This window comes from Peromyscus leucopus, chromosome 22, assembly GCF_004664715.2.
Source record: "Peromyscus leucopus breed LL Stock chromosome 22, UCI_PerLeu_2.1, whole genome shotgun sequence".
NCBI lineage: Eukaryota > Metazoa > Chordata > Mammalia > Rodentia > Cricetidae > Peromyscus > Peromyscus leucopus.
Genome location: NC_051081.1, coordinates 30,535,904 through 30,549,137, shown reverse-complemented (window position 1 = coordinate 30,549,137; position 13,234 = coordinate 30,535,904). Strand labels below are relative to the sequence as shown.

The window sequence follows — 13,234 nt, the reverse complement described above, 5'->3', positions numbered from 1 at the left end:
ATTTAAGCTATAAGAACAGTTAGCAAAAAGCCTGCCACAGCCATACAGTTTGTAAGCAATATAAGTCTCTATGTTTACTTGGTTGGGTCTGAGTGGCTGTGGGACTGGCAGGTGACAAAGATTTGTCCTGACTGTGGGCCAGGTAGGAAAACTCAAGCTACAGTTGCCTCTTCAGGTTACTGAGTGAGGATCAGGTCAGTGCTTGTGGAAGCCCTGTTCACTGGAATGTCTAAGGTTTTTAGCTGAGTATATTATCATGGAATCACAGCTGTCCATGCCCTGGTGGTTTGAATAAGAATGGCCCTCATAGGGTCATATGTTCGGATGCTTAGTCACTAGGGAGTGGCACTGTTTGAAAGCATTAGAAGGATTAGGAGGTGTGGCCTTATTGGAGGAAGTTTGTCGCTGGGGGTGGGCTTTGAGGTTTCAGAAGCCCCTGTCAAGGCCAAAGTCTCTTTCTTTCTCTCTCTCTGCCTACAGATCAGGATGTAGTTCTCAACTCTTGTTCCAGTGTCAGCCTGGGTGCTGCTGTGCTTCCTGCCATGATGATAATGGACTAAACCTCTGAAAGTGTAGGCCAGACCCCGAGTAAATGCTCTCTCTTCTAATAGTTGCCTTGGTCATGGTGTCTCTTCACAACAATAGAACAGTGACTAAGACAGTAGTTGTACTCTACTTTAAAAAAAAATGTAGAGTGTAACTTTTTATATTGTCATTCAGCTTTCTCTTCCTCATCAGAATCAATTTTTTGAGGTATTTCTTAGCTATTTTTGTTTCTTTATTTTGAAAACTTTATTCAGGTCCCAAGGCCAATTTTTGAATAAGTTGTTTCGCTTTTTAAAGTTCTTTATATATTCTGTCGTATGATAATGGGCGAAGATTTTCTCCCTCTCTGTGGTTTTCCTCTTTGCTTGCTTGCTTGTTTCTTTATCTGAGCAGAAGAATTTTATTTTAGCGAGGTCTCATTTGTCAACTGCCAGCCTTCATTCCTGGGCAAGTGGAGTCCTATCCAGCAAATCTTTTCCTATACGTGTTTTCTTCTAGCAGTTTGAGTGTTTTTGTACAAGGTCATAGACATGGGCTAATTTCACTCTTCTTCATGTGGATGTCCAGTCCTCCCAGCACTGTTTGCTGAAGATTCTGCCTTTTCTCCAGTGTTTGTTTCTTTGACATCTTTGTCAAGTTTTGGATGGCTGTAGTTATGAGTACTCCTGTGTGAGTCTTCAGTCTTGTTCCATACAGCTCACTATGGTAACTATTGAGTGATCATAATGACATGGAAGCACACTTCCTGCACAGTGGCTGAGCATGTTGCTGACTAGGGCAGGTCCTGATTCTTGTGTTAGGGGCTTTGAGTGCAGTAAAGAATGGTCAAGTACAGTTTTCTGTGTTTCTTCTGCAAGAAGCTGCTTTTCATTTCAGTCTGGGTTGTTCGTGTAGAGATGAGATAATAATTAGAAGCTGCCGGGTCAGTTCGCCTGCTCCACAGTCCTGGGGCTTTGACCTGGATTTTATTTCTCTCAGGTGCCATTGGCTAGTTATTATGTAGTACTGGTTCAGCATAGGTTTAAGGATGTTGTTGAAACTTAGTAAATTTTAATTCTAATTTCTCCTTCCCTTGGGGAATTTTATTATCCTTGAGAGTCTGAAGCGGCAATCTGTTTGACTGCTCGGTTTGTAAATCACTGTCGACTTCAGGCTCCTGTCAAAAAATAGCTGTTCCATCCAGCTGTTGCTATATTTGTTTAAGTACATATTTTAAATTCTTTAAATAAGTCCTATCCTGTACACCCAGACATGTACAGAGATCGCACAAGAAGCAAATCAAAGGTGCGCTAGCGCGTGATCAGTCAGCCCTTTCAGATCATCAGCTAGTCTCTGCTTGGCCTTCAGAAGGTCCACAGACACTTTGATATACTTCTAGTGAGAATGGATTGCTTCAGTGACAGGGAGGCCCCCTGGGACCAGCACTGCTCCTTTGAAGATGTATGCCCGTACTTTCCGATGCAAGCGCACCAAGTCTAAATCATACCAGACCTTGTGCAGAGTTGGCTTACGTACTAATTATTCCCTGTGCTAACGTTAAATTTTAGTCTTGATCTTCTGTAGGTTTTTCTGGGAAAGTCTTTACTGAAGATGGTACCAAAGGAAGAGACAATTCTTTACAGTCTGGGGTTTCATTCTTCTAGGCCCATTCCATAGAGACACCCTCTGACCCATGAAACTAGTTTCTGGGGATGTGGGCATTGTTATTGTGGGGGTGTGGGAGCTCCATATGCACAAATACTTTGCTGTTAGCGTGAGTTTAAGGGAAATGACCTTAAATGGAAATATTAAGACTTGAAAACAAGCCAAGTATAGTGGTACGTACTGTATTCCCAGCCTCTGGGAAAGTGAGTCGGGAGGATTTCAGCAAGTTTGAGATCTGTCACGGTTACCTATGGGTAACGGGGAGACCCCACTTTTTGGACATGTGGTTTTTCTCCCAGCAAGTATACATACCGATACTTGTGATTGGTGACTGGTGCTAACAACCGACTTACCTTAAATATCTGAAATAAACAAAGCTCTTGGGGGCTGGAGGGATGACTCAGTGGTTAAGAACACCTGTTGCTCTTACGGAGGCCTGGGTTTGATTCCTTGCACCCACATGATGGATCACAACCATCTGGAGCCCTAGTTTTAGGGGCTCTGATGCCTTCTGAGCTCTGCAGGCACAAGTCACACCAGTAGTGCACATAAATACACGAAAGGCAAAACATCTTGTACATAAATAAAATAAAGCTACAAAAATGAAGAAAATTTTAAAACAACAGTAACTCTACCAAAGCTTTCTTCAGGAAGCCATCCTTGTAGATTGGCTGAAAATGCAGAAAGTATTTTAAAAATCCTCTCATGGATGAAGGCCTCTGCGGTTACGCGATCACTTCTTTGTGGGTGGACCTGGAAGAGAGCTCAGGTCATTGTAAACGTCAGCCTGGCTTTTCCTATTGACCGTGCCTGTGGGGATTCCAGTTTGTTTGAGTATGGTAGAGTTGCTTCAGAACTTCCTAGAAATTAACTTAGTCACCCACTGCTGCCAGCCAGGTCCCTGGTCTCAGAGACCCCCCCCACCCTGATACCACCAGTTGGAGACCAAGTGTTCAAACCTGTGGGCCTGTGGAGGACATTGCACATCGAACCATGACAGGATTTGGTTAGGATGGGCTTGGAACTTAGCAAATAAAAAGAGAGTCCTTTGAGCTCAGTGGAGAGAATAGCAGTATACCACCATCCGTTTTTGTCTATTAGTTTAATGTTTTTAGTTATTTTGGTAGCTAAGCTTTACTTAGGTAAATGTCATGCTTAAGACAGCAAGAAGTATGTTCTGTGTAGGAGAGAAGTAGATAGGTGTTAAATTAATCTTTATCACATGTGGAGCCAATTCAGCTCACACCAGTGATTCTCAACCTGTGGGTCATGACCCCACAGATTGTATATTAGATATTCTGCACATCAGATATTTACATTACGATTCATAACTATGACTTTGCTACTGTTATTAAGTAGCAATGAAATAATTTTATGGTTGGGGGTCACATAACATGAGGCACTGTTTTGAAGGTTTGCAGTATTGGGAAGGTTGAGAACCACTGCTCTAGACAATGTGATGCATGTTGACTCTATTCCATGTGGTGGTCTTTGCTGTTTCAGAGAGCACTGACTGAGTACATCAGACACAGATACCTACAAGTCACCCAGGAGTACCTGAAATGCACACAGAAAATTGATGATTAATAAGCCAAGAACTACTTACTGAGTAGCTTAATGTTACCTTGTCATATCATCAAACAACATGGATTTTGTTTGAAAATAGTATTTTACATGTAACTGGGGCTTAGTAAATTAATTGTATGATGTTACTTTTAAATTTTAGATTATTAAGTAAAAGTTTCTTTTTCTTTTTGAAAATGTGGTATGCTGATTTTTTTTTTTTTTAAAAAAGGCTTTCTTTTCATGAAGGAATTCTGTGATCTTTATTTTTGTATTGTGACCATATGTCTTCAGGCAGAAGTTGCTGTTCATTCTTTGCCTTCCCTGCCTCCGTCCCTCCCTCCCTCAGTGAAATAACCCTGGCTAGAGGCATGCAACCTTTTTGCTATTAAGTTGCTGTGAAGCAAGGCCAGGAAGCTTTGTCAGGATGGTTGAGGAGTGTGGTTATGTCTCAATTTGTTCGGACTGAGTTTGATTGAATAGACTCTTGGGCTGCCCAAGAAGTGATGTGTGCTACTGCGTTTGTTCCGACACGTGAACTCGCTCTCTGAGATGCTGAACCAACAAGCGGATCTCCTCCCTCGCACATGGCAGAGAGCTGGTCTCAGAGCTGCTCTGCCCTTAGGAGCTGGCCTTCTAAGGTTAGCTCTTCTGTGGTTAGCTCTGCATTGCTTACTGTTCTCATCTCTGTAGTAAAATACCCGACAACAGCAACTCGGGATTTATTTTGTCTCACAGTTTGGGAGATTTTAGTTCATCATGTCAGGGAGGCCTGGTGAGGGCAGCTCAGTCCGTGTTGGTGGGAGCGTGAGGCAGCTTGGCTAGTCACATTGGCCAACCAGGATGCAGAGAATTCTAGATCAGAGTTAAAGGCAGGTGTAACCTGCTGCTGCCCGCTAGAGCTCTTGACTCAAAGGTTCTGCAGCCTCCCAATAGTGCACTCGGCAGCTGGGGACCAAGTGTTCAGACCCTCGTACCTTTGGGGGACATTTCACATCAAACCGTGGAGGATTTTGTCAGGATGTGTTCCTGTCCTTATCTTTCTTCTAAGGAAGTTTATTGTTGATCCTTAATTTATTTTTAATTTTGTAAATAATTGAAACAACTTGGAAGTAGACACCAGTATAACAACCTTCCATATCCTAATGTGTGCGAGAGTGTGGCACATGGTGCCTTGCCCTCCTCAAGTACAGGAAAGGCGTTATCCTACACAACAGCTTTTTCTATGTTAGAATCAGAAAATTAAGAAAGGTGGGTTAATAATAACTTGATCATTGTGGGGAAAAAAGCTAACAATGATTCACAATTGAAATTCTGATACCAAGCCTGGCATGGTAGTGCACCCCTTTAATCCCTGTACTCAGGAGGCAGAGGCAAATGAATCTCTGAGTTCGAGAACAGCCTGGTCTAGAAAGTGAATTCCAGGACAGCCAGTGCTACACAGAGAAACCTTATCATGAAGCCCCACTTCTCCACCAAGAAAAAAAAAACAGGGTCTGACACTAGAAAAAGCCTGTAGTTAGTACAAATCTGACAAATCAAAGGCAGGCAGATGGCTGTGGTGATGGGGCTGTCATGTGTTTGTCTGGGATTCTAGACTATGTCTGTATTGACGTTGACATTTTGTATGGGAGCTTTTTTGATGACTAGTCACTTGATTACTAGATAGTGCCAGCTTTTGACTCTGCGGTTGGCCTGGGTTCCTGTTTTCAGAGAGCCATCCTGGTCATCTCATCTGCTTCTTGGTGTAGTCACAGGGAGCTGTTTTTCATTACTAGGTTGGGAATTTCAGGACATCACAGGAATTCAGCTACATAGCTTGCAGCCACCCGCTGCACCGTACAGATGGTCTTGCATGAATGGATGCCCATCCTTACATCTCTTTTACCGAGGAATGAGAGTTTAGGAGTCCAAGAAAACATTGAAGAAGACCCCAGACTCAAATGGTAGGCAAGAGCAAGGAACGTTTATTTACCAGCATGCAGGACTGGCCATCTGTACAAAAATGGTGACCCAGGACAAAGGTGTGCAGGTCCTTTTAAGCATGGCTAGGGGAATTTTAGGAACAGTTAGGTCATCTCAAACATAATTGGCTAAACAGGCAGCAGTTATATTAATGTACTTTTGATAGGCTGAGGTTTTAGCTTTTTTATCTTTGGACATACTTGGGTAAGTTTCAAGGGGGTTGCGGGAACTGTCCTCATTTGGACATTGCTTTGAGATACTGTGGGGTGACTCAGGCCTTGTATGTTTCTTCTCCCTTGTCCTGCTGTCAGGGGTGTTGATTAATAACCCATTGTGTAAGACCCTGAAACTTAGACCAGCTTGTAAAATGGAGGAAATTTAGACCTCTCAAGAGTACTTGTTTGTAATTGGATAGACCTGCTTTTTCTCATTACTTAATTCCTAAGAAAAAACTCCCAAGTTTCTCATATAGTTACTCTCTCATTGACATTGGAGAGTGACATTGTCAAAATCACATCATGGTGGAGGTAAATACAATAAAGAACAATTTTTCATAGAAAAAAATGAAAATTTTTAATAAGAAGGTTAGTTCTTTGAAAGCTTTATTATATAGGAAATTTTAGTTTAAGAAGTTTCCTGGTAATATCTATGTGTGCGTGTTTATAGAACTATTGATTAAATTTTAATTTTAAAATACTTAAACTGAAAAGAAACTTCATACATCTCCATTGGCCTTGACAAAATGACTTGAGTTCTTTATATATTAATTTTTATGTAGGAACTTCGTGTACATTAAAACGACTGTACCTACAGATTGTGATTATTGTGTGTTCTTCAGGCTCTTGCAGACCAGTTTGAAGATAAAACTACACCTGTGCTGGAACGTCTGAAGATCTTCTATTGCTGTCAAGTGCCCCCGCACTGGGCTGTCCAGGTACTTCTGTTTGTCTTCGTGTGAAAAATGCTCGGAGTCAGAGAAGAAAATATGTTAGAAAGGGATGACTTAAGTATAACTATTGAATTTTTAAATATTTCATTGAAATGAACAAAAGCAGTTGGGGATTTTCAATTGTTTCAAATTGCCGTTTTGATTAAAGTGGTAATGGATTTAAAAAGTTTTGAAATGGTTTTAAATTGGTAGTAGGTAGAATCCTAGAAATTAAGATAGGAGAATCATAAATGCTTTTGTTTTCCTTTTCATGAATTGGAGTTTATTAAGGAAAGGTTTTCATACAGATTTAAGCATAGGTGTGGAGAGAGGGAGGAAGCGTGGGAGGAGAGAGAATGCCTTAGACAAGAATGGATTTGGGCTTCTCAGAGTTGCTTGCCTGCTTTCCTTTTCAAAAGGACATTTTCTATTAGCTTTTAAAAGATTTACTTTTATTTTTATTATGTGAGAGAGAGAGAGTGTGTGTGTGTGTGTTGTGTATGTGTGTGTATGTATGACCATGGAGTACAAATGTGAGCTGGTTGACATTATGCAGGGGACTGAACCCTCCTGTCCTTGGAAGAGGAGAAAGTGCTCTTAACTGCTGAGCCATCTTTCATGCCCGAGCATTTTATATTCAAATGTCTTCAAAGACTTTCTACCAAACAATAAACCTTTGAACCTTTTAATGGTGTTTATAAAAAAACAAAAGGAAAGCATTTATTTGATACATTATGTTTTGAGATACCCCTGACTGTTCTCTTTCCAGGGTGCAGGGTGACTGGGGGAGCTCCTAAAGCCCCAAGCTGCTGTGGGATAATGCTCTTGTACACTGTAAAGATCTGTCACTTCTGTTGGTTTAATAAGCTGATTGTCCAGTAGCCAGGCAGGAAGTGTAGGCTGGGTGACTAGACTAGGAAAAGGCTGGGAAGATGAAAGGCAGAGATGGAGTCACCAGCCAGAGGCAGAGAGAGTTAGATGAGAATGTTGGACTGAGAAAAGGTACCAAGCCATGTGGCTAAACTAAACATAGGCAAGAATTATGGGTTAATTTAAGTTTAATAGTTGCTTAGTAACAAGCCTGAGCTATTGGCTGAGCATTTATAATTTATATTAAGCCTCTAAGTCATTTATTTAGGCAGCAGCTGCCAGGTATTTGTGAACTGGCGGGTGGGAGAGATTCATCCGTCTACACCAGACTGAGTTGGCATGCTGGCCTTTTGTCCCCATGATTCTCTTGGATTATAGATACACTCCCCCTAGTTGTTTCTTACTTGATGGAAAAGAAAATTGAGCCCCCAGTGCAGTGAACTTTGCACAAGAACTAGCTCCCGGTGTCTTGACATTTAATATAGCTTACCTTCTCTTAACCTTTTTCCCTCATTTGAGACTGAGTCCTAGTCTGTAGTCCCGGCAAGCCTGAAACTCACACAGCTTTGCCTGCTTCTGCCTTTCAAGTGCTGGGATTAAAGGCCCACTTAGCAGGATACATACATTTTGTTCTGCAGTTCCCAATTATCTTATTGCACTAATGTTATCAAATGTCCCAGATTTTAGAGATGGGGCACTGTAGCACATAGATTAAAAGATGTAGCCAGAGATTTCTAGATGATTAGTGACTTGGCATTTTAGTCAGCTTCCTGACCTATCACTGTGTGTTATACACACAAGAGGAATTAGAATTAGAGAAGCTGTCTAGTGTGCAGTGGCCAGAAGCCCTGTTAGGAGATTCCTTCAACTTGGAGGTTCATTTATTTCACTTTGGATGCTGTAACTCAGGAGCAGCTTCTTTATCCAGCAGATGGTAACAGCTGGGGCCTTTGGTGCACACTGACCCCAGTCTGTGGATTTGTGAATGCTTTGTCCTGTGTGGTTTGTGTCTGGTCATCAGTTGAGATTCTGAGCTATTGTTAGAAGAAAGCGTGTCTGTTGAGCGTGTAGCTTCTGTCCTTTGGTTAGAGCCTGAGCCTTTACCACCTGAGCTCTCTCTCCAGCCAAGAGTGTGGCTGTTGTTGTTCTGAATGGACCACTGGGAAACCCAACTGCTGTCCAGAGAGACTTTAGACAGTTGTTTGTCTGCTTAGGAAGCTATGATTTCAGAGTCCTTAGGCAGCTTGAGAAAATGTAGATCAGTTTTCATGAAATTAAATCGCCCCTTTTCTTTTCATCATAGTGACTAGCCATATCTTTATGTGTTACTTTATTGTAAGAAAGTCTTTCCCTCAGTCCAGCTATATCATCCTGGCTCATAGTCTCCACCTTTTAATAAAGATATTGAAGTACTTAATTAAAGTACTTAATTAAAGATATTGAAGTAGCCTGTATCTAGTTTCAGAAAAGATTCAGCCAGTGCTCTGAAATTGCCAAATTCTCCTATATTTTGTGGTACATAGAAATATTTTTAAGCCCTGTTGGCTTCTCTTTTTGAGACGAGGTCTCACTGTATGTCCCTGCCTACCCTGGAACGTACTATGTAAAGACCAGGTTGGCCTCCAGCACACAGAGATCCACTTGCCTCTGCCTCCCAGCATTGAGATTAAAGGCTCACACCTCATGTCTAGCTTCCATTAAGCTTTTTAATTCTTCCGTGTGAGCTGAGTTTCAAAGAGCAGTAAAGATGTATTCAAAAGAGAAAACAACGCGGTTACCAATGACATGAAACCAGACCTTATTCAAAACATCATCTCCTTTATCTTCTCGTAATGTTGACTACATTGTTTACTGGCCCTTACCTGCTTTGCTCGCTCATCTTGATATTCCAGGGGCTGGGGAATTAGGTGACGTAGATTACTAGACTGTGTCTAAAATAAGTAGGACTGCTTGAGACAGAGCCTGAGATGCCCTCATGTGTAAATTCCCAAGGATGAAGCACAGAGGTTTTAATGGTGTCTGCATTGCTTCCTTGGAGCTTTAAACACTGGTTTATTGGATATGACCTTTACAAATCAGAGCTTCTCATGGAAGGAATCTTTAGATAAGAAGGAAATAATTGATTTGGTTTTTTGAGTTCCGAGTTCTTAAAAATTTGATGTGTTAAGTATTTTGATCAGTACTTCATCACCTGTATTTGCTGAAGTAGTGTGGTTCTCACAGATTCCTACATAGTAGAGGTTGAGTTCCATAAATGATGTATGTATGTGTTACAATAAGCAGCCCTTTAAAAGGCAGGCTGGAGATACAGGAAAGCAGAATGGATTTGCTTCCTGTTGAGCAGTGTTGATGACTCTCATTTGTTTTTCCTAGCGCCAGCTTGCAGGTTTGCTCTTTGAGTTGGGATGTACCACTTCAGCCCTTCAGATATTTGAGAAGCTGGAGATGTGGGAAGACGCGGTCATCTGTTACGAAAGGGCTGGGCAGCATGGGAAGGTACGTAACAATCACGTCTGTGAATGGTGGGCCCTTCTTCCTTCCACACGTCTCCATTGCTCTTGAGAAAGCCCGCTTCTGACAGTATTTACTCCCATTCCTTCTTTCATTAAAGACTTCTTAGTGCTTTCTCTGATTTATATTGGGCAGCTTATTTTATGTGTCCATAAAAGAGAAAAGCAGCCTGGAGTTGGTACGATGTTTGGCATTTAAGAAAGAATAATAAAAACTTTCAAGGCACTGAATGTTTTGATCTATTTTCCTATTGATTCTTCTATAGGTCAGCTTTGAAGTAAAATATCAGGAATTAATTTTAATTGTCTTTGGGGTACCTGATGGTTAGAGGCTGTGGACACGAGGGAGTTATCTAGGGAAAGGCTATGTGAGCCCTGAGGAGGCAGGAGCCTTATGAAGTGTGTGATGCATATTTAATTCCACTCTTAAATTGGGTCAAGAGAGAAAATGCTGGAATATTTGCATCTGTTATAAATCTGTTGTCTCTTCTTCTCATATTTGAACCATATTTTGAGACTTGTGTCTCTACACTGTGAGTAGCCATAAAACTGGATACATTGAAATCATATGTTAATTAAAACAATTTAGTTTTATTTTATGTGTAGGGGTGTTTTGCCTGTACATATGTATGTGCACTCTGTGTGTGCTCGGTGCCCACAGAGGCCAGAAGAGGGTGTAGGATCCTCTGGAACTGGAGGTACAGGCGTCGTGAGCCACTGTGTGGCTGCTGGGAACTGAGCTGAGGTCCTCTGCAAGAGCAGCACGTGTGTTTAGCTGCTGAGTCAGCTCTGCAGCCCTGCTCGTTAATGCCAATTGTACTTTCCATGACTGAGCAGAGCACACAGCAGAGTACAGTCCTCAGGTTGGTCTCTACTCTCATCTTTACCCTTTCCGTTGTTATGAAGATGAGAAACAGTGCTTCGAGGACACGGTTTTCTTCTCTATCTTCCTAAGTGTGACAGTTAGAAGAGCTGTGACAGTTATGTGTCTTTCATGAACTGGTCAATGACGGCGAAGCTCTACGCAGTCCAGTGTGGGAAGAGACCGGCAGTGTCCCGGAGATTCAAGGTCCCTTTCATAGGTTTTTAGTCTTGCAGATAAAAGAATTTAAGATGGAGCTGGCACACTGGCTCTACAGGTAAGAATAATTGCTATGCGCTGGGGCGGTGGTGGCGCACGCCTTTAATCTCATCACTCAGGAGGCAGAAGCAGGTGGATCTCTCTGAGTTCGAGGCTAGCCTGGGCTACATAGTAAGAGCCTGTTTCAGACAAAACAAAACAAACAAACAAAAAAAAATCAAAAGTTGATAAAGCTTTGTTTTATACTGAGCTAGATAAACAGATTGCCATAGAAAATGCCCACCAATGTTCTGAAGGCAGAAATAATTGTCAAACTTTACTGAATAGATTAGGAAAAAAAAAATCAAAGCAACCAGAGGCTAATGTGAATTATTACTCAGAGCATTAGGTCATGATCAAAGCATTTTCCTCTTTCATTAAGAATTTGTCTTATGATTGATAGCATCTCAAATTTGATGAAATATAGAACTGTGTTCCTTCAAAAACTTAGATTTTGTTTTGTTTTGTTTTGGATTTTTGAGACAGTCCTGGCTCTGCTTTGTGGATCAGGTGTCCTCGAACTCACAGAGATCCACCTGCCTCTGCCTCCTGTGTGCTGGGATTAAAGGTGTGCGCCACCACTGCCTGGCTCAAAACTTAACTATTTTTTAGCATCTATTGTCTCAAATGCTTGTTTAAAGAAGGAACGAATGGGAAAATGAATGTCTTAGTTTCCAGTCCCATGCAGCTCCCATCTCATCATTCCTTACTGTGTAATTCTTTTACATTGGTTAAGAAATAAATAATGACTATAGGAGATATCGTTACCTTTGAAATGGTGGTATTTTTAAAATGACCTTTATTCTTTTATGTGAGAAGGTGTTTTGCCTGCGTGTGTATCTGTGTACCGTGTATATATCCAGAGTGTGTAGAGGCCAGAAGAGTGTATCAGATTCCCCTGGAAGTGGAGTTAGAGACAGTCCTAAGCCACCATGTGCATGCTGGGAATCAAACCCCGTTTCCTGGAGGAGCAGCCAGCACTCTTTACCGCCACGCTGTCTCTCCAGAGGATGAAGTAGTGGCTCTTTAGACAGAAAATGTTGGAGTTTTTTAGAACATTAAGCAAGTGTGAGAATCACAAGTATTCAAAGCAAGCTTAAAATATTAATTTAGTTATTTTCAGAAAGTATGGGAAGCTGAGATTCTCTAATTGAAGAAAAGCATATAATGCATCCATGCCCATCAGGGAAGGGATTGATGCTTCCCCTAGTAACTGTAATGCTATTGTTTTCCAAGATTTCAACATGATCTTGTAGGAATTAGAGTAGTGATAAATGCCTTTATTTCTATTTTATTCTTGGAAATGTATATATTTTAATCTTTAGAAATGTAGTTATTTATTTTGTTGTATATTTTTGTGACTTATTGCTTACAAATGCCATCTTGATTTTTTAAAATTCTTTTTTGGATTTATTTTTTACTTTATGTGTAAGAATGTTTTGTTTGCATGTATGTGTGTATAGCACATGTGTGCCAGGTGCTTGCAGAGTTCAGAAGAGGATTATATCCCCTGGATCTAGAATTATGGATGACTGTGGGTCACCATGTGGGTTCTGGGAATTGAACCCAGGTCCTCTGCAAGATAAACAAGTACTCTTAACCTCTGAGCCATCTTACCAGTAACCCTCCCCCACCCCATCTTGATTTTTAAAAGTTGGTTTTAGCAGTTCATCTCAAAGAAAGAAGCACTTAAAAAAAAAAGATTTATTTACTTTTATGTGAATGCATGTTTTGCCTGCATGTATATATGTGCTCTGTGTGTGTGTCTGGTGCCCATAGAGCCAGAAGAGAGTATTCGATCCCCTGGAACTGGAGTTGCAGATTGTGGTGAGCCTCTTTGTGGGTGTTGGGCACCAAACCCATGTCCTCTGCAAGAGCAGCAGGCGCCCTTCACTGCTGAGCCCTCTCTTTTCCACATTATATTTTCAGATAAAAAGTACTGCTTCAAGTTGGGAGCAAGTGCTTTATTTCTGAACAGTTAAGCTTCTGGAACTTGGCCATGTGTCGGTAGTTTTCACAGCATTTTGATTTCGCTAGATGTTTGACACTTTAATCCTTGTGTTTTCTGCTTAATGGAATAATTTATTT

The 13,234-nt window shown here is 41.2% G+C and overlaps 1 protein-coding gene across 4 annotated transcripts in view; it reads left to right on the top strand.

The window, feature by feature from the left end:
- Positions 1 to 13,234, top strand: part of Ttc27 (tetratricopeptide repeat domain 27) — a 133,704-nt gene that overhangs the window by 52,209 nt on the left and 68,261 nt on the right. For all 4 annotated transcript variants that reach the window (XM_037198042.1, XM_028873476.2, XM_028873472.2 and 1 more), the window contains 2 exons: positions 6,557 to 6,652; positions 9,890 to 10,012. In XM_037198042.1, the coding sequence (XP_037053937.1) occupies positions 6,557 to 6,652; positions 9,890 to 10,012 (219 nt within the window). The remainder of the gene's footprint in view (positions 1 to 6,556; positions 6,653 to 9,889; positions 10,013 to 13,234) is intronic.